The sequence below is a fragment of the Patella vulgata genome, chromosome 4, assembly GCF_932274485.2.
Source record: "Patella vulgata chromosome 4, xgPatVulg1.2, whole genome shotgun sequence".
NCBI classification, from domain to species: domain Eukaryota; kingdom Metazoa; phylum Mollusca; class Gastropoda; family Patellidae; genus Patella; species Patella vulgata.
Window position 1 is genome coordinate 39,742,514 of NC_065882.2, and position 22,329 is coordinate 39,764,842.

Here is a 22,329-nt window from a genome sequence, read left to right on the forward strand (position 1 = left end):
ATGTCGGTTGCGCCGGTCTCCTGATTCTTACCAGTAACGCTGGCATCAGGGTGGTACGAATTAGTGGAAGGCACGACTAGGCCAACTCCTCCCTAGGTAACAAAAAATCGCATCATAAAACAGCAAGTATTATCAAAAGCGAGTTAATAAATCTCTGAATAGTTCGAGTTGAAGTTCCAGGTTTAACCGCCATGTGTCCTCATCACCAAACGAAATGGATGCCACGCAATTCTCGGACAGGCTGTAATCTAAAAAGTGTCTACCCTTTCCAAGAGCTATCCATCTCGTTGGAAGGGCTAAAAATCTACTTGTTTCTGAGCTTACTTTCATTCCAGGGTCAAATATAATCACTTGAACCATAATAATATTCAACATATTCCATCATATTCCGAGGGCCGCACACAGGTTTTTTTTCTGGATTACTTTTCGAGCTTTTTTCCCCGACTTGTTGACTAGTTTTCCTTGAGAAAACCCCAACTTTCGCCCAATTGTCCATGAGAAAACTACATATTCTATCTTACTGCATTGACGGGAAGTGGTAAGCTGGACGTCTGTGAAAAGGGTTGATCGATAAATGTTCAAGGAAGCAATTGTTGTTTTTGTTTGTGAAATAGAGGACTCTAGCCGATGGGGCTACTTTCCCCCCCCCGAGAACCTTAGGCAACCAATTTGTTTTATGTACTACTATCGTAATAAAACATTACTATGTTAACCACTTCCTGGTGGCTGAAGACTTACACCGAATGCGTCTTCGGATAAAAATGTCCCCGAGAAAATGTTTTTCAGACAATCGATATTCGAGATGTCTTCTGTTTCACAAATTATGCTGCACTGTGTAAGAACTTGCATCCTTTGATCTGAAGATTGTAGAAGGAAAAGTATCATTTGCACTATTTCAAAGTAAACCTGCATTTTCGTATATCATCCCGTAATTTGTGATTAATGACAATGACTGTGGAAATAATATGGGTTGAGGAACGGAAGATCTATGTTCGTCACGTGACTGGACAATTCCACCCCCGTCCCACCCTGACGATGATCCCTCCCAGAACGGCCGGGCGCGGCGCGCTCTCGGGCACAGTTTACTCTTTTAAGTTTTCCGGTAGCTATTTAGTAACCCGGTGTTTGGTCCTGGTGTGTGGTTTTGGACCAGGTGAGCGCTGATGAAATAAGTTCATTAACATACAAGCGAGCGATCGCCTACGGTCAAAGAAAAATTTCTTTTCAGATTTTTTTTAACAATTTCTTCTCCCAAATTTCTCTCAAAAAACAATTCAAATTCTTTTTCCAGTATTTTTCTCTGTAAAATTATTTTCTACGGACTGTTTTTTTTTGTTAAACCAATTTTTCGGAAAAATTCGAATTTTTTTTTGGAAAAAAAAAAAAAGGAATTTTTTTGGGGGTGGGGGGCTATTTGTAAAACGAACATGGTAATGACCTTGACCTTCCTTCATCGGCGCTCACTTGGTCCAAAACCGCACACAGAGGACCAGGCTCCGGGTTACCTATTTAGGGTGTTTTCCGGTATTTAGTGTTTTCCGGTATTTTCCGGTATTCAGTATAAAATGTTGTTTTCCGGTGTTTTCCGGTTGTTTTCCGGTGTTTTCCGGTTGTTTTCCGGTATATAGTATTGCCGCCAAAAATTCGCCGTAATAGACCGCTTCATTGGCCAATTTTGAACCAAGTGGTTTCTGTCCCCAGAATTACACCCGCTCACCCCGCCCCCCCCCCCCATATAATGGGAATCTTGCACCCATATATAGAGGTGTGCAGTGGAATTAAAAAGCAATGTTTTTACCAATCTCAAAGAAAATCATCATTCTCCGCCAATTTTACCACCCCCACCCTCCATACACGCTCACCTGCTACCCCCACCCCACCTCCCCACAAATCAAAACAGTTGTCCAAGGGCATCGTACACACTTCTTTAAAGATGGACAGTCTTGGAAATTTATGTTTTATTAATATATAGCATGATAATCATTTATGTCAACATAATGACATTGCCCCCCCAATTGTAGATAGACATTGGACGAACTATATCTTAAAAACGCCCCCTCAAACGCCTGATCACCACCCAGATTCGGAATCTACACAAAAGACTGGTCTAGAAAAACTTGGTCTCATAAATTCACAGCTCGGGTGGCGATCCCCCCCACCCTTCAGCCACCGGTCTATTTGGAGGTGGTTTAATTTTAACCAATAGCATATTCTTTGCATAGGATCAAGGCATTGGGTGTTTTCGCCAATATTTAATTTTGTGTCAACTTTACAACTGTTAGTATAAATATAGCATTTACTTCATAATAATCACAATTTTCATCTACCCCGAAATCGAGTTATTACAAACTTTTTGCTTGGAACTCCCCGGATTTGTGTTCCTGGTGTTATAAGCTTTCCATAAATGTATAGTTTGTTTATTTAGGGAGGGCCTTGTATGGGAACTTTAGGCTAGAAATTTTGGCTGCAGGCCTATCTAGGCTCCTTTCGATATCCGCGCATATCGAACCGTAACTTCCTGGATTTTAACCCTTGATTGTATGAAAAATCGTGGTTTTAGTTTGTAGTCCCTCTTGAGGTCACAGTTTTTAATCGATTTTAAAAACTGTTCGAACCTATTGAATTCCGTGAAAATCGGACTGAAATTGTCTGACAAAATGACTTGTTCTCTGTCCACCTCTTACAAAATGCGGGCGTATCTTGCATGACTGAAGTAACAATTTAAATTAAAAGATCCTAGAAAAGCTTTGTGACGAATTGGAGAAGGAACTTTTCCTGATAAATATGACAATAATAATAACATTTTACATTTCAGGTAGAAGTGTTTCACCACCAGCCAAGTTTTCCACAATTAAATATAGCCATTTTAGGTCGATCGAATCACTTTATTGGATCATGTATTTCTTCATTTTCTTCTTTCGTTAGTCGAGACAGAAAGAAACACAACCTGCCATCATCCTACTGGGGTTATACCCAATCACATGATATACATTCAGAACTGTAATATGACAATATTTCTATTTTACTCGGCGTTTTGGTAATTATTCAAAGTATGATTTTTTCTGAATAAGAAAAATGTGAAAATTCAGTGGTTCAAACCTGATGAGAAAGGAATATTCATAGTGGTAGAGTGGTTCATACTCTAAAATTTTTACAACAAATAGACAATATTTCAGGTTTATTTTAACATTATATGATAAGACTTACCATAAAAACTTCATTCATCGACAATGAAGTCTGACCACGTTGGATTTTTGAGGATATAACCATTTGGAATTTTTTTTTTATATAAATGGCTCAAAATCTGACAGAGTTATGTTCCTTGGTCACATTAAAATTATAACCCACGCCCCTGTAACGAATATTCCTTTATCACAATCGGAAATCAACGTTTATTTCCTTATGAGAAGTAACGGAATACACTCAATGAAGCGATTGAATTTGACATCTGTACGCATGCGCAAACGTTTAGTCATTTTAACAATACACCCACGCCTCCAAATGCCTTAATATTAACTGTTTATAATGCTACAGTGGCGATTAAAATACACGTTTAGCTGGATATGAAAAGTAGTTTTATTTCTGTATACCCACAGACATCCGTCTGTTTATAATGGAGAGCGAGAGAGAGAGAGAGAGAGAGAGAGAGAGAGAGACTTTATTTTAGTCCCATAGATAAATAAATATATTATGCAGTATTGTTTGTTATGACCCCCCCCCCCCCCCCAACACATTGCCTGATAAAGTACAAGGAAAATATTCTATAATTATTACGAATACAATGAAGATAGAGCTTCGGGGAGATTTGATGGGGATTTGAATTCGAATAGTGGGGAGGTGTAATTTTTAATTTCGAAAATAACCGATTTACAAAACGGTCCAGCTTTTTCGCCGAGATCTGCCAGCGGTTATTGCATGTGTGCCGAATTTAGAATCAAATTTATCGACGCGCTCACATATTATTCTTTGGACTGTACATTCTGATGGAATGTAATTAGATTTCAGTCCGCAGCTATCAAATATGCAGGTTATAACCGCTGCTACGTTATCATTCGAAAAGTTTAGATTGTTTAAGTTCCATGACCAAGCTACGGCATTCTGAGGTGTATCTTTGATTTTCGACATCATATAAAATTACTTCGTTCTTCTTAAAAGGTTTGGACTACCAACCAGTTTTTTTTACCTGATATTTTTTTTTATTTTCATTATTAGCATCGACAGATGTCTGAGTCTTTCTATTGATTAAATTAATTTCACTAGTGTCTGCTGATGGGAGCCTCATTCGCTATCCCAGGAAAAAATGGGGTGTCAAGAAAATCGTCGTTTGATTTTATAGATTTTTTGGACTCGGCAGCATTTTTACCAAACTTCCTAATCTTTGTCTTTAGTCTGACCTGTTTATTTTGAATGTCTTTGTCACACAGTCGTCATGTAAAGCAGTTATAATAGACCGATGCTCCGTAGTTTTCGGGAATTTATTAACAATGCCTAGTAGTTTAGTTACAGTGCTCAAATCAGGGGTACTTGTCCAATCCAATGCTGGATAACAAATCATCGGTGGACGCCAACTTGCAGGACTCAGTCTCAGATCTAGAAAAAAAGTCCGTCGATCAACACTTAAGGCCACAAAATAATTAAATAAGATACTATGAAAATAATCTACACCAAGTTACTGAAAAGTGTCTGGTAAATAAAGACTACAAATAAAAATTTTGTTTAGGTTATTTTCCAGTCTCAAATAGTTTTGCTTATTTACAGTAGAGCTAGAAAATATGTATTTTCTAAACCCACGAGAGTGGCACGTAAACGAAGGTTGTAACCACTAAATAAAAGTAAGTCCTAAAGTGTTGCAATGAGCTTATCTTGCCGCGCTCATGAGTTTGAAAGTTAGAAAAGAAACGAAGCTATTGCAGCTAGCTCTGTACCGAAATCGCCAAAATCAAAAATTAAATCCACGAATGCAATCGAAATTTCTGCCCGGGTTTGCTATTAAATAACCACGAAAGTCGAAGCGCGTAATGAGTGTATTTTAATTCGGCTTTATATACCAATACATGTTCGTGGAAAGCTATTTGTGATGTAGATTTGCTGCGACCCCCGAATCTACTTGCGCGGTATTAAGCTTTGCCCACTTCAGAAAATCTCCTCGATGATGCAGTCAGGCAGATAACTGGGTCAGTTTTTATAAAGACAATCATTTGAGGCCGTAAACCAGTGCAAGATTTACCTACATGCATAGGCTTAGCCATCCTCGGTTACCCAGTGTACTCATTCCGTTCTACTCCACTATACTCTGGGTTAATCTATGGGGGAGACACGTTTTCAAGTTATCCGCCCTTGATGAGTGTGCTATTTTTATCGACCAATCCCATAAATTGTTATTTGAAAAGGAAGTTGGCAAAGGGAAGTAACTCTCATCGGACAATGTTAGGAATTGGCCTATTCTAAATGCGTAATTATTAACAACCAATTACATATTATGTTAATGAAGACCAGGCGTTCATATAATAATGTAGGGTCATTAGTTTCATTTTATGTCCACGTGATATCGTAGACATGTTATTGTGAATTTGTTCGTTTCTAGAGTTGTGCGTCCACTTCCACCTGAGGTGATATGGTAGACAATTACTGTGAATCAAATTGCCAAGTATAAGTTCAATAAACATAACAGAATGACATATTTCAGACAAAGAACGAATAGTAATAATAATAACAAAAGTCAAACATATAGATGTTATACATATTGTAATACAATATCATTTGGGATCTAAATTTTATTATTGTATTTTGAATTCATATTTTAATTTATATTTTTCATTTGTAACTCATTTTGGACATGTGACAGATTAATTGTAAAATTTAATCTGCATCAGGTGTGAGGGTTATGGCATAGTATTATGTAAGATATAATGGGTTGTCAAACTCATTTGCTCGGTTTGTCTTTAGACAAGTATATGATGTAAGATTTAAGCTTAACAAGTATTCTTAACAAGTATTCTTAACAAGTATTAACACCTATTGTCTTGTGTAAGATGTGTGATTCTTAATAATTAGTTTTCATTGTTCTGATTACCGACGCTTATTTACTCGGCTTGCTATAAAAACAGACACTAAGTCATTAGCCTTCCATTGTTCTAAATCAACTATAGAGTCCCAGCTGTCAATCAGTCTCTATGTGCCTACGAGTTATCCAATAAGCTTAATTGTTTATATAACATGTAAACCAATCAGGATTGTCTGTCGAGATCACGTGACAGATACCCCTGCATGTTACAAAAGGGCATACTTTGAGAGGAGAGGGCTTGTCTACGATATCACCTTAGGTGGAAGTGGACGTAAAACTCCAGAAACAAACGCACGAACGAGGAGAGGGCAGAGGGGTCCTGTGAGGCCTAGGAAGCAGCTATAGATAGACGTTACTATACCCCACCAAATGATGTTCATATGTAGAATTGTACCTGTAAATATGTTATCCAGTATTAAAATATCTTTTTAATAAATAAGAGTTATGTATTGTATCACAATATTTGAAATCAACAACACATACTACAGATTTTGATAATTAAATATAAATAAATTAGAAATATATACATTATTTACATAAATCATTCAGTAAATGGACATGAATATGGTTATCTACCCTTATAAAAACGAAGGCGAAACGATTGGTTTCTAAACTGTTTTCTGATTGGTTGGTAGACTGTAGCTACATTATAGGCCAGGGCAGATAATTTGAAACCGTGTAAAACCTATGGATTAACCCAGGGAGTAGAACAGAATGAGTACACTGGGTAACCGAGGATGAGGCTTAGCATGTTTATAACCCAAAGATCTTGCTTGGTTCCTTTCGATATTTGCGCATATCGGACCGTAACTTCCTGGATAATGGCTCCTTGTTGTACGAAGAATCACGTTTTTAGCTTTAAATTTATCACCGTTACACTTTAATGACAGTAGAGTTCCGATTTCGTGAAAATCGGACCAAAACTGCCACAGAAAATGGCGGCTCCTTGTACGCAAATGGTGTAAAAGTATGTCACACCAAGGTTGTGGGTCCTCTAGAAGTCATAATTGTTATCAGATTTTGCTGAAATTTAAAATATATGTTTATGTCCCAAAAAAGTTCGGTTCCTTTCGCTAGTTACGCATATCAGACCGTAACTTCCTGGATTATGGCCCATGATTGTACGAAAAATCGTGTTTTTTAGCTTGTGGATTCTCTAGAGGTTACAGGTTTTTATTATCCGATTTTAAAAACCGTTTAAATATATCGACATTCCACCATAATGGAGTCTGGATTCAATTTTCGGGAAAATCGAAACGAAGCTGCCCGACAAAATTGTGTAAAATTATGTAATACGAAGGTTATGGTCCCTTCGGAGGTCACAATTTTTATCCAATTTTGATGAAACTTAAAATAAGTCTTTATATCTCAAAGATCTCAGTCCTTTGCGCATTTCAGACCATAACATTCTGGATTTTTGCCCCTGATTGTACGAAAAATCGCTTTTGTTTTCAGCTTGTTCGCTATCCACCTCTGGCAAAATGTGGGCGTATCTTGCCTGGCAACCGCTGGTTATCCGATTTTAAAAACCGTTAAAATAAATCACCACTATGACGGTTGAGGTAGAATTTCGTAAAAATCAAACCTAAACTTTTCGACAAAATGGCCCCTCCCTTGTACTTCACATGTTGGATGTGGGGAGTTTTTCCACATCTAGCCAGCGACTCATAGAACTGCATGGTACTACATATTTGATTTGGTGCACGCGACCAAACGTCCGAGTACCCTGGACGAAATCTGGAAGAAAACCCGTAGAAACCAGTAACCCAAAAATCTGGTGGAAAAAAAAATTGGTGCAAATATTCTCAAATGGGTAAATACATTTTAATACCATTACCAAATGACGTGACGCCAAATTGAATGACAACGTTATTTTGGCAAAAAGTTGTCTGAAGACACTGCCTATATCTACCTCAAATGATAATGAAATCATCTATATTTTGCATACTGTATTAACAATAGAATTAACTTTTTAATGATACCAAACATGTCAACTTTATTTTTATTGATGACACGGAATACCCTTGGGAAGTTTACCCATTTTGTTTAGTGAAAATACCACGACGTCCAAATGCGTACCGTCTTTCCGTTGAGCAGTCACCTAAAAATAGCTCGGGTTGTCTCATTTTGCGTCAGAATGAGATCATTTGGCAGCCAATGAGACGAGGATTCCCGCAAGACAACGCAACTTCCGTACGGAAATTGATTCTGCTATGTTGATTGACTGTGGGTTAGAGGCTACATGAGATGCGCGCGCAGCTAACTGATCATTAGCGTGCAGCTTTTTGAATGGAAAGGACGTGTTCCTTTCTTCTCACAAATAATTTGAATTTTTTCAAGTTTTTGAATCGTTTTAGGTTGCCACTGGCTCTCTTTAACGCTATTAAATATTGATTGATCCACGTGGTCGACTCTCCTACATGGATTCCAACTCCAACATGGTCAAGCCCATCAACTTCAAGGGGAAAACGAAAACGGCAGAATTTGACTTGGCTTCTAATATTTTTGATAAATCAAAGGCAAAGAGGGCTAGAAATGGGGTAAAATCCCCGAATGACACACAAACCGCTTCTGAAGGGGGGAAATTATCCTCAACCTCTCGAGATTCAAGTCCCACACTCGGCAAATCTCGACAGATTCCGGTACCCTACATCTAATCTCGGCTGTATGACAGTAAGTGATATGTGCCTACGCCCATACATTTGCGATGCGGCTACCGGTTTACTTTAAACAGGAAAACGTGTCGCTTTTACAAAATTGCGTCTTTTGTAGAGTGTATATACCTAAATGAGCAGAGATATTGTCTCAAGGCTGCTGGTTTGATCAAATTCCCTGGTAATTCCCCAAACCCAATACCAAACGTGACGTTTGTTGATATAATACACTCTCCACAGAAATCTCCATGGGGGCAGCCATTTTTCATTCGGAACCTTTCAAATAGTTCAGATATGGCGGAAATGGTCACACAGCCGAGATTAGATGCGTAGAATCTGTCGAGGTTTGCCGAATGTCAAGTCCCAGTCAAGTTGGGATAGCGAAGAACGCTATGTGTAGTTCTATGAATAGCAACAAAACGGTTACTAGGCCTAGTGAGGCTAGTGTTGGCCATAGAGCTATATATAGAAACTAGAGTCCGCACTGATCACGTGACAGCGTGCTGACATGGGGCCTTGTCCGCCATGTTAGTTCCGGGGAGTTGACGCTGACGACCATTAGATCTTTTAAATCGTGTTTTATAATCAATATGCCAGAAAGTTGCTGCTGTTTTGGCTGCTCAAACACCCGAAAAGCGGTAGTGGAATAGCGTTTCACAGGTTAGATTGATTTATCAACTGTACCTATCAAAAATCGGTCTATTCTTCTACTTCTAGCACTGGGTTAGGGTCAAGCTCATTCCAATGTAAACGTCAATAGGCCTACTCAATAACAATCGAATTAATGTCATTAATTTGATGTGAAGACCTAATCTAAAAGTCATTTTAAAATAAAAGAAACCCTTTTTAACTACTAAATCTTTATAAGAAACTTAAAATTATAATAAATTTTCATGTCATAATATTTTTCTAAACACAAACAAGTTCGCCTAATGAAGAATGAAATGGGGTTTAACGTCCTAGCGGGATAATGAAGACGGTCATACACCATACAGTGTGCTCTAAGGGGAATTTTGCCCGGACAGCAATTGAATTCCAACAGGCAAGGGTTCTTTACGTGCACGCCAAGGTGTAGGCCTACACAGGACCTCGGTTTTTCGTCCCATCCGAACGAGACGCTGTCTCTGCAATGCTCCCCGAAAACAAACACACTCATTACTCAACCGCAACCTCACACAATGGGCGCCTACCACCCCCCCCCCCCGCACACACACACACACACACAATTTGACACATTTAACACCTTTTTTAAAAAAAATATAATATTAAATTATACAGCCACCATATCTTCTAACTCGTAGGCCTATGTGTCATAGAGTCAACTGGCGGGGTTTCGATTCCCCGGTTGTACGTGACAAGGAGTAGGGTCGCCTGTCCAACCTCGTGGGTTTTCTCCAGGTCCTCCGGTTTACTCTCACTGCTAAAGACCCCTACGCGCAAGCGAATTATTGAAATAAAAAAATTAAACCAGGGCAATTCCACGGTAACGGACGTACATTTTGAACTCGCCATATTTTTATTACTTCCAATATTTTCTAACCATGAATAATTAACTGTTTGAGTTTTATATAGCATTAAAGACATATGATTTCAGTATCAATTGACATATAATTTAATTTGTTCATGAACACTGGAAATAAATATTGGCTCTTCAAAGTATAGGTACGGACATACAGAAATGAACAGCCACCATGATTTGCCTGCATGAACATAGTTTCAAAACTCTGTGAATTGTCTTGTGGAATTTAAAAGTTGTAATCCTTTTAAGAAAAGGCACTAATACTACATGTTTACTGCATAATCACTTCTCACATTTGGATTCTTGTAACCCAGTAAATTAGAAATTATTGTGGTAACGGACGTACATATTTTCTGGTAGCTGATGTAACCCATTACATTAGATATGTAAACTTACAAATAATCGGACTTATAGATAATAATAATAGTTAACTCATTTGAATTAATGGAGCAGTTACTTTCCTAAAAACATTACTCCTTGAATGAAATATTGTGACCCTAAAATTTTGGCAACGGACGTACATTTTTACCCTAAAATTTTGGTAACGGACGTACATACATCTATGAAACCCTAAGTAATTCAGAGAATTTTGGCAAATGATTTCTTTTTACGGTCATAGTAACAAGAATGAATTAGCTTTAAATATGAGTTTTTGAACAGTTCCATCAATAAATATGAATAAGAGAGATAAAATGGAAATATTTGGTAACATGAAATACTGTGAAAAGTAACGGACGTACATCTATAAAAACCCACGTTATTCTAAGAATTTTTGCAAATCTTTTCTTTTTACAGTCATTATAGTAAGAATGGGTTATTATAGCTTTAGATATGAAGTTTTAAATAATTCCACATAAAAATATGAATGAGAGAAAAAAAAATGTAAATATTTGGTAATGGACATACATTCTCGTAGTGATATTTTTCAATGTTGGTTACCTTCACAAAAATGTATTACTTTTATATTTTAATGTATAAATATCATGTTTATATACATTGTCAGATAACTAATGCCAAATCATTCATTATGAGCCAGAATAATCAAACAAACACAAAGTAAGAAAATACAATAGAATTATAAATTCGACATTTACAACGTAAACCTTGACACAAGACCAAATAAAAAAAAATTGGAAGAGTCTCCACCCAAATTGAGATTTTTCTTCAAAATATGGATTATTTCCCACCATAAGACACTATTTTTGTCCACTTATCAACTAATTAAATTGTTCACCTAATTGTATTACTTTAGCGTGGAATTGCCCACCATATGCCATACGTTAGTCCCGAAATGACCTATTTGTGTCGAGTGGACGTTAAACCCCATTTCATTTCATAAATATTTTTTTCATTCTGCAAACATATTTCCTTTATTGTTGTTGTTGTTCTTAAACTATTCATTTCTCTACAGGCCATTAATTTCTCTTCACTTTTTCAGTTCCACAAATTTCTAAAAATAATTAACAAATAAATAAATACCGGTAAATAGAAATACAACATTTTACGCAGGCTATTAATTTTTCTTCACTTTTTATTCCCTAATTTCCTAAAATAAAATAATTAACAAATAAATAAAAATACCGGTTGGCTACATATAATTCTGCGGGCTATTGATTTCTGTTCACTTTTATTGTAAAAAAAACCCCATTCATTTCTCTACACTCTTTATTAATTAGTTCCATAAATTTCTAAAACAATTTAACAAATTTACTGTATAGGAATAATTATTGTGTACATTGCACTAATTTAAAAGATCAATATTTTAATAAAAATTAAAAGAGAAAGCGAAGGTAAGTACAACTAGGTAGACGTAGAGAAACTGCGGTCGAGATCGCTGACATGTCAAATTAAAATGTTCTATAACCTTTACTGTGGAAAGTGGAGCCCGGAGATAAGTCGGTCCATTGATCTTTATTATTATTTTTATTAAACAATAAAAATTTGGGTGAGAAAATTTAAAAATTTAATATTTGTGCACATTTTAAAACAGTTTGACACAGATTGATTGATGCGATAACATAGTGAACATCCGGGGATTTACGTTCATGTCAAATTAAAATGTTCTATAACCTTTACTGTGGAAAGTGGAGCCCGGAGATAAGTCGGTCCATTGATCTTTATTATTATTTTTATTAAACAATAAAAATTTTGGTGAGAAAATTTAAAAATTTAATATTTGTGCACATTTTAAAACAGTTTGACACAGATTGATTGATGCGATAACATAGTGAACATCCGGGTATTTACGTTCATACTCCCCGGAACTAACATGGCGGCCGTCGCTCCATCCCGGCACAAACCTTTAACGTTGTAGTCATGGGGGTCACGTGATCAGTGCGGACTCGAGTTTCTATAATAACTCTATGGTGTTAGCCAAACTGTCGACGACACCAAATTGAACACTGTTACGACAGAATCAACTACAAAAGCTGTTTTGGACACGGTCCGTACAGAAATGTGTAATTTTCAAAAACAAAGCTTGTCAGAATTAAAGCAGTTCATTTTAGACAGCTTACAATCAGACGATGTACGACAATCAAATGTTGGTCGCTCATCATGTAAACAAGGTCAAGGCTGTGATGTGTATGACAGCGAAAATAGTCGACAAGATGAACTTAAAACACGCAGAAAGCGTAAACACGAACGCAGAGAGATCTTTAAAAATGTTGTTTTCGATTCGGATTTAGATGAGGATGATATTATTCCTTCTGCACAACATGTGCGACATGATAATGACAACGATGATGTCATTGACCAAATTGATGACTTGTTGGCGGACGATAATAGTGTAAAGGGAGATAATCTCGAAATCAACAAAGATGAAACAGAGTCTTTTGAAACTGTTCTTGAACAAGAATACACTATAAAAGAAGTCGTGGGGGCAAACTTAAACCCAAAATTGATTTCTATTGTTAATCAATTGTTTGTAAAGGTACTGCCCGAGGAAAATCTTAAGGAAATAACAGAGAAATATCCTAAGCCAGCAAATATGGAGGTTAACATGCCTTTAGTAAATAAGGAAATTTGGTCGGTGTTGAAAACTAACACGAAAACTACAGACCTGAAGTCTCAGAAAATTCAAAATAAAGTGGTTAAAACTTCTTACTCACTTGCAGAGCTGATTGCTTTTTTAATGGAATTGAAGAAAAAGGCGAAATATTCTCCAGATGACATGTCAAAGGCTATCAGAATGGCAATGGATAGTATGACTATGTTGGCACAGGCAAATCGTGAATTAAATCAAAAGAGAAAAGACACTTTGAGATCAGATTTGTCATATCCCTCTAAATTGTTGTGCAATCCTCCAACTGGATATGTTGAAAATTCTGTTTTCTATTTGGAGAAGAGCTGGGCAAGAAAGTTAAAGAACTGAAGGAAGCTAACAGTGCATCTCAGCCTTCAACCTCAGGGTCTACTTCTGCTTATAAATACGGAAATAACTATAATAATTATCGGTACCAGCCTTACAAAAGAAGTACTAAGGGTTACTCAAATAATGGAAAGCCTTTTTTGTCCCAGGGCTTCCGGAAAACGGGCCAAACAAGATATCAGAAATCTTGGAAAAGCAGCCACTACAAAGACAAAAACCTACATGTAACTCAAACAAAGAGTTAGAATCTGACCTTTTGGTGAGTGAAATTCGGAGTAAGTCTGATTCCTGGGAAAATTTTACTAATATTATATCTGCAAACCTGCCTTTATTAGAATCCTTTTTTCAAGCAGGTCAACTGAAAAAACGAGTAGAATCTTGGAAGAATTTCACAACAGATCGAAATATCCTTCAGATTGTCTGTGGTTTAAATCTGCAATTTGATTTAAAACCTAAGCAAGATTTCATTGAATATCCATACAAATTTCATGAAAATAAAATAAATGCAATTTCATTAGAAATTTCAAAATTTTTAGAAAAGGGTATTATTGAAAAATGTAATCATGTTGAGGGTGAATATATTTCAAATATTTTTACCAGAGATAAGAAAAATGGAAAGCTTAGAATTATTTTAGACCTCAAGGATTTAAATGAAAATATAACATACCATCATTTTAAGATGGAAACTCTTGAAATAGCTCTTAATCTTATTTCAAAAAATTGCTATATGGCCTCAATAGATTTTAAGGAAGCTTATTTTTCGGTTAATGTAGCTATATCAGACAGAAAATATTTGAGATTTATTTGGGATGCTCAATTGTTTCAGTTTACCTGCTTACCAAATGGACTTTCCTTTTTCTAATCTTCGGGCAAAAGGACATATAAATTCGGCATTCATTGATGATAGTTTACTTCTTGGATTCAGTCTTTCTGCTTGTCAGCAAAATGTCATAGACACAGTTAATTTGGCGATTTCTGCTGGGTTTACTATCAATTATGATAAGTCAGTATTTAAACCAGTACAGGTTATTCAATATTTAGGTTTTATCATTAATTCAAAACAAATGACTGTAAAATTAACTCAAGAAAAGACTGTTAAGATACTATCAAACTGTACTTCTATAATAAGTAAAAAACAGGTTACAATTAGAGAGTTTGCAGCTGTAATTGGTCTGCTTGTATCAGCTTTTCCTGGGGTACCCTATGGCAAATTATGCTATAAAAGGTGTGATAACTTTAAATCTAGTGCTTTAAAATCAAAATTTGGGAATTTCGATGCTAAAATAATACTTCCAGATTATTGTATTGAGGATCTAAATTGGTGGATTAATCATATTAAGTGTCAAGAAAAATCTCTAATCATTAAAAATAATGAATTTACTTTACAATCTGATGTTTCTAAAACTGGATATGTCATTGTTTTCAATGGACATGAAACTAAAGGGTTTTGGAATGACCTAGAATCTAACAAACATATTAATGAACTTGAATTGCTTGCAGCAAAATTTGGAGTTTTTACATTTATGAAAGAATTTTAAAATGTCAATATTTTACTTCAAATTGATAACACCACAGCTGTTAGTTACATAAATTTTCAGGGTGGTAGAATTAATCATTTAAATGATATTGTCAGAGACATATGTACTGCTGTTTTGTATTGATCGGAATATTGAAATATCAGCTTCTTATTTACCAGGTATTTTAAATGTGGATGCAGATAGATTAAGTCGTGACGATCCAAATAAAGATAATTTAGAATGGGAATTAGATTCTGACATGTTTAATATGATATGTTGCAATTGGGGTACACCAGAGGTTGATTTATTTGCCTCACATATAAATTATAAATTGTCTAGATATTTTTCTTTTAAACCTGATCCATTTGCAGAAAAAATTGATGCTTTTACGGTGTCATGGAAAAGCATTTCTTTTTATGCATTTCCTCCTTTTGCTGTGATTGGCCGTGTTCTTAAGAAAGTTGAGACAGACCGTGCCACAGAAATATTTATTGTGCCATGGTGGAACACACAAGCATGGTTTAGTAAAATGATCCACATGCCAATTGATTACCCTTTTATTTTACCTAGGGTAGAGAAAAGACTTCATCATCATGCCAAAAATCCAAGGACAGATTTGCCAAAGATGTGTTTGTTAGCAGTGAGGATAACAGGATTTTCTTCTCAAAGTACAATATTTCACAGCAAACTAAAGACATTCTCCAATCATCATGGAGAAAATCAACAATGGTTCAATACAGATCGTATATCGACAAATGGTTTAGGTACTGTAATAAATGGAAAGTGGATGCCTTTCAACCATCTGTAGAAAATATTCTGGAATTCCTAACCTATCTTTTTAAGTCTGGATTGAAATACAGTGCAATTAACACAGCCCGAAGTGCATTGTCTTCATTTATTACAATTAACAATCAACCTGTGGGTTCTTTGCCTATCGTGACAAGATTTTTAAAAGGTGTTTTTAATATTAGACCTGCTTTACCAAGAAATAAGTGTTCATGGGATGTAAATATTGTTCTATCGTACTTAAAAAAAGTTGTCTCCTGTGAAGAAAATCTCGTTAAAACTTCTGACTTTTAAATTAATTATGTTATTTAGTTTGTTATCAGCAAGTCGAATTCAGACTTTGCAGTTATTGGATATAAGAAATATCCGAATGGGAAAAGGTTCAGTTCAGTTTATAATTGGTGATAAATTAAAGCAAACTAGACCCGGATTTCATCAAGAACCTATCAGAATAAAAGCTTATGTTCCTGATAGACGTTTGTGTTTAATGACAGTGTTAAAAGAATATATGGATAGAACAAAAGATATTCGTTCATCTAATCAATTATTTTTAAGCTTCATAAAGCCTTACAAACCAGTTGGCAGGGAAACCATTTCCAGGTGGATTAAGACAGTTTTAAAATCAGCTGGAATTGATATAAAACGATTTGTTCCTTATAGTGTTCGATCAGCAGCATCGAGTGCTGCACTAAGAGCATGTGTTCCTATTCAATCAATAATTAAAACTGCAGGTTGGTCAAGAGATACCACATTCAGAAAATATTATAAAAAAAATTTGTCTGCAGAAGGAATTTTTAGTGCAAAAATTCTGGAAAATTTACATACCGATAATGACTGATTACAAAACTTTAAGCTTGTTTATTCCTTAGATTAAAGATCTAAGATCTGATATAAAATAATTACTACTATGGTTTAATGTGTTTAATAATAAATGCTTAAAAAATTTACAACTGTCTGTGTTTGATTACAACTTTGAAGTCTCATGTAGCCTCTAACCCACAGTCAATCAACATAGCAGAATTTAAAAATTAAACGAAACTTACCTGGAAGTTGAAGTTTGATTGTAATTCTGCTATGTTGTTGACGGGGTTAGAGGTAACATGCCCTCCCTGTTGGGTCACTCCTTAGGCTTGTGCTAGAGTAAAATGTTCCCTAACTTCCCTGTCCCCCTTTTTTCTACATTGTATTATGTTTGGAATCAAACACACTTTAAAGAATGATCAGTTAGCTGCGCGCGCATCTCATGTTACCTCTAACCCCGTCAACAACATAGCAGAATTACAATCAAACTTCAACTTCCAGGTAAGTTTCGTTTAATTTTTAAATTCTACACTAGACGACACATTGAAGAGTCAAAGATTGCGAAGCGAAATTTTACACAGTTTTGGTGCTGCGGCTCGTAATTTTTTTGAAGAGGTATGTATTTTATAATATCTTCTTAATTTATATACACTGAATTAATTAATAAAAAACCTATTAGTCAGTATAAAACGCGATCTAAATAGACCGATGAGCGTCAAAACGGTACTAGTTCTAAGCGGCCTTGTCAAGCGTGTTTTGTCACGTGACGCACTGTCAATAGTTTTATTGAGCAGCCCGCTATTCTTCCGAGTTTTAGATACAAAACGCAATTTATACCCATCATGAAATACATCATTAAAACGTCAATTAAATTATCTATAAGTAGAAATTGGTAAAGTTTTATAAAATTGTTGATGGTTGTAGAACGAACGAGTTGAAGATGTATTTACGGCAAAAGAAATAACACCGATTCGATAACGTCAAATACGTTGTTGTTACGTATAATGTTGTTATTGAACTTATTGTTTGTTTACATATTATTCGCTTTCATTTTCTGCAAATATTTGTAACTGTAACCAATATTGTAACTTAAGTAAAACATTGATGATCATGGAAGAAGGAATTTTAAAAAATTATATTATCAAAAACTTGCAAATGTAGTTTATTATGTACGCGACCTTAGGCATACCTTATAAAAATAATTTTAAAATTTTTTCTCACGAACTAGGCCTAACCTTCATTTAACAGAAAATTATCTTACTAGTTAGATAATAAATTCTACTAAAAAATATAATTATTTAACTAAGTTAATCAATATTTTTCCTTTACACAGATGGTGAAATTAAAAAGGAAAAAACCCAAAGATTACATAGGAAGTTTTGCTGATGCTGTTGGCATTACTTTAATAAATTTAAAAAGTTGTGAGTTTCCTGCAGTTCCTGATCTAATTAATGGTGTGGTTTTAGACCTGTATAGAGAGGTTTGTGAGAAGGAAAGGATAAACAGTCATACAACTTACAACTTTGGACAGGTTGGAGAAAAAAGTTAGCCAACATACTCGACAATGTACACCCAAGTGAAATTCAGAAGTTTATTGAAGATCTGCACAGTAAGCGAGACAATTTGAGACGTAGACGAAAAGATGCAGAAAGGATCCACTTAGATAACTCTAAATTTTGTTTCTCTTCATTAAATTAGGTAACTTACGATATTAATGGTACTGGTGCAGAGGAAACTACTTTTTCTATAGTCAATAACTTGATAGTGAAATTACAAAAAAGAAGAAATACATATCAAAACTTAACAACAAATCTGCAAAATTGAAGAAATCTTTTATCTACCTAAAAATCAAGTATAGACCAAGAAATGTAAATGACCGGGAAGAAAGAAAAAATGACAAACTCAAGAAACTCAAAAAACAAGTATTGAATTTACAAAAAGAAATAAGATCTTTACAAGTAAATAACAGAAAATTACAAACCAAATGCGTATTTTGGAAGAGAAAATACAAAAGAGTTCTATCAAACGAAAGTCAAGAGAAGAGGTTAAACAAGCTCGAACAAGAAATCACATCAATCAACACCCGTTATGCTTTGGAGGAGAGTGAAGTACATGTACCTCCATGTACGTTGACTGAACAGGGGATATTTTCAGATGATTCCCGACGATGCATTCTTGAGCTTTTGTCGTACGAAGTGGCTACAGATAAAATTCCCGGAGTTATTGAAAGTGTCCTGAAACATATTGTCCACACACCAATAGAAAAAAGTAATTTACCTCAAAGACAAACTGTTCTTAATGTTTCTGATGAAGGCCAGTACTTGGTGAAAAAGATGTATGCTGATTTAATAAATTCATCTGAACATTTTGGTATTCACAAAGATGGAACATCGAGAAAAAAAAAAGATTTTGGGAAACTCACTTACACTGTCAAATTCAGATGTGCTGCCCCTTGGCTTTCGACATGTTGCCACTGAAACTGCTCAAATTATAACAAGCACCACTCAAACAGAATTATCGGAAGTTGCATCATGTGGACAGACTGTTGTGACAGATATTGTAAGAAAGCTCTCTTATGTTATGTCTGACAGGGCAGCCAATGAAAAGTTGTCTAATCACCAAATTACAGAGTGGAAAGATGACTTGTTAAAAGAGTATGATGGTGAGGAAGACAGGAGTACAATCTACTCATTTTATTGTATGGTTCATGTTCTTCTGGGCTACCATTCCTATGCAGTGAAACATCTAAACCGTATTCAGAAAGAATTAGAAGATAAGGGAATTAAACTTGGAAGAGACCAGACAGTTTTATACAGACGAGAAATCGCAGGAGTGCGGACTGTTCGATTTATTTCTGATTTATTGGGGCCTGTTCCTGATGAGAAGAATGATTTAAGAGAACGATGGTTAGCATACTGTAGAATCCACAACATCAAGTCTTTAATTGGAAGTTATAAAGACAACAGATTTAATTGTCTCTTTGAAACATCTGCCCAAGTGCTATTCCACAGGAAAGACATACTTAACTTCTTTAGTGATCTTCAAACTACAAACTTGAAGGTAAAGTCGGCAAATCTCGATCTGTTGGATGGTAAAATAGTTGCTATAATAACTTCGTTGGCTTCAGTTTATTTCAAGATCAGTGGTCCATACTGGGATGCTATGACTAGTGGACACTGCAACTACCTCTCATTACATGAGTATGTTCAACCAATGTACCAGAAAATAATGTTATGGGTGAAAGATCCACTGAGCATCTTGAATGTAAATGATGATCCTTTGTTTGAAGATTTTCCTGACAAAAGTCTGTCATGTTCCTGACATCAATGCAACAGCCATCCGAAATAGAATTTTTCCTTAAGTGTACAAGTGGTATTTGTGAAGGTATGCTTGAATGTTGCAACAACCAGCTTTCAGATTTTCTATCTGGTGGTATGAGTAGACCTGTCGAGAAGAAAAAGGAACAGTTAGTATCGGGAGCACCGCTGCATAATTTGATTTGTGAAAGGCACTTTGGAATGCTGGATGCCAGCCAATCAAGACGCAGAAATGCAACTTTCCACTACCACACAAGTTTATTACTGCTTAAATCAAACAGTAAGCGTCTGAGTGACTGGCTAGATAAGAAGACTGCTGATGAAAGAAGGGCGCTCTTCAGAGAAGCAAGATGCGAGGGTTTGAAGCTTTGTAAAACTCATAAAAAAGTTGAAACTACTACAAACACAGAGATGGAACAAAATCTTATTAAAGAAGCTGCGAAACAGAAACGAAAAAGGCCAACAATTTCAAAAGACTGCAAGAAGCCATTTGAAAATGATGATGATGAAAGTGACAACTATGAAAAAGATGAATACAGCAGGGGCGTGCTGGCCCCGATGGGGCCCGTCGGTCGCCGAAGGCGCGCCGCTGATAGGGGGGTCTGGGTGGGTTCTCCCCCCGGACAATTTTTGAAATTTGACAACGGGAAACGCGTTTTGCAAGCACTTCTGGGAGAAATCTAGGTATCATATTTTCCAAATTTATGCTGCTATTTTGACGATAAGACATACTACTGTACTACACAAGACACTCATGACAGGTCTGCTTAATATAATGCTAATACAATTTATTTCTATCCAAATAATAAATTTCATCTTATACATATGGAGGCATGAAAACATGTATCAAAGACCATTTCACCTTAAGGTGACAGACATTTGCACGTCAGCATATGTTTTACTAATCGTTGTGTATGTATGATTTTTCGCGTGCGAACTCTCAATTTTTTGAGGGGATTCCGCGTGAAAATTAGAGCTCTCGGGGGGGGGGGGGGCTCTTATACGGGTGGACTTATTGTTTAATGGGGGCTTGGGAGGACACCGTCCTCCTAAACTCCCTGCCAGCACGCCCCTGGAATACAGTAATGATATACTTGCTGATGGAGACAACATAGATAGCGATGATTGGATTGCTGTGGCTTTCGACAATGGATGGTTCCCAGGTACGAACTTTTAACATTTGCTTTTCTTGTTTTACTATAATGGCATTAAGTTAAGACAAGAGTAAAGATCAAAGAGAGGGATAGAAATGGGGTTTAATTTCCAATCGACACTAACTAGGGCATTTCGGGACTAACATGGTTCAATTTTATTTCAATAACTTGCTTGCGTTTAGGGGTTATGTAGAAGCGGGGATTCAATCAATACCATGCCCTTACAATTTCATGTGCACCTGTGAACCTTTCGCCCCCCCCCCCCCAATACAGACAAAGCTGCACGCATTCATAGGAATATATCTGAATTCACTTACGTTTGAAAAATTTATTATCTTATATCTTTTTAGGAATGGTAACCAGTGTCTGCCATGAGAATGTAATAGTTGACTTTCTTCAACCAACATCACTGCCATGCCAGTTTAAAAGACCAACACCCAAAGATGAAGTTGAAATAAAAAGAATTTATGTTTTTGCTGGACCGCTTCTTCCTCCAGTACCAACAAGTGGTGGTCGACTGTTTTCACTTCCTCAAACTGAAGCTGTTGAATTATCATACACAAAGTTCAAAGCAAAGTAAGTAATTTATTTTATTACTAAAAACAAAACGTAAATTTTAAATATCTGTATTAAAAACTAAATAGCAAAAGAGGATCTTTAGGTGGTGAACTGAAAGATAAAGAAAAGTACATAGTAAATTCAAAACATGTTACATATAAATTATTTTATTGAAATATTATTAAGAAAAGTGCATAGTATTTAGTATTAGTAAATTTCAAAAAAATGTTACATATAAATTATTTTCTTGTTTTTCATTTTCAGGCACTGGTGAAGTTGAAAGGTCTGTCAACTCCTTGTTATTTTACTCCAGAAATGTATATAGCCTAATTTATTTCATTATATTTTGAGTGATCCTGTCTGATGAATATTTTAGAAACTTATAATAAGACTGGTCAGTTTCACATATTATATAATTTAAATACAACATACCTGGTTGAATAGTGCTTCTGTAGAGCTTTAATTTGATATGCAACATGAAATAGTTCCCTTCAAGTTTCAAAATTTGTTGTTGTGCCACGCCCCCCCCCCCCCCCCCCCGTGCGACACATCATTTATGAAATAAGCTTTTAAAGATAATAAAAAATGT

General features: G+C 35.8%; 2 protein-coding genes and 1 long non-coding RNA gene across 3 annotated transcripts; all 3 read left to right on the forward strand.

Moving 5' to 3' along the window:
- The first annotated feature begins 12,440 nt into the window (after positions 1-12,440).
- LOC126818834 (uncharacterized) lies at positions 12,441-16,751 on the forward strand. The gene is made up of 2 exons (XM_050546470.2): positions 12,441-13,866; positions 15,695-16,751. The coding sequence occupies exon 1, from the start codon at positions 12,693-12,695 to the stop codon at positions 13,608-13,610; it is 918 nt and encodes a 305-aa protein (XP_050402427.1). The 5' UTR covers positions 12,441-12,692; the 3' UTR covers positions 13,611-13,866; positions 15,695-16,751.
- Positions 16,752-19,045: 2,294 nt separating this feature from the next.
- LOC130012518 (uncharacterized) lies at positions 19,046-20,969 on the forward strand. Its single transcript, XM_056100634.1, has one exon. The coding sequence runs from the start codon at positions 19,094-19,096 to the stop codon at positions 20,030-20,032; it is 939 nt and encodes a 312-aa protein (XP_055956609.1). The 5' UTR covers positions 19,046-19,093; the 3' UTR covers positions 20,033-20,969.
- Positions 20,970-21,060: 91 nt separating this feature from the next.
- Positions 21,061-22,250, forward strand: LOC126818860 (uncharacterized). The gene is made up of 3 exons (XR_007679376.1): positions 21,061-21,191; positions 21,533-21,758; positions 22,005-22,250. It is a non-coding gene; the product is annotated as an uncharacterized LOC126818860 (long non-coding RNA).
- Positions 22,251-22,329: the final 79 nt, after the last annotated feature.

Bases quoted from the DNA above. Each gene is read 5' to 3' on its own strand.
- LOC126818834 (XM_050546470.2), top strand. From the start codon at position 12,693: ATGTGTAATTTTCAAAAACAAAGCTTGTCAGAATTAAAGCAGTTCATT.
- LOC130012518 (XM_056100634.1), top strand. From the start codon at position 19,094: ATGGAACATCGAGAAAAAAAAAAGATTTTGGGAAACTCACTTACACTG.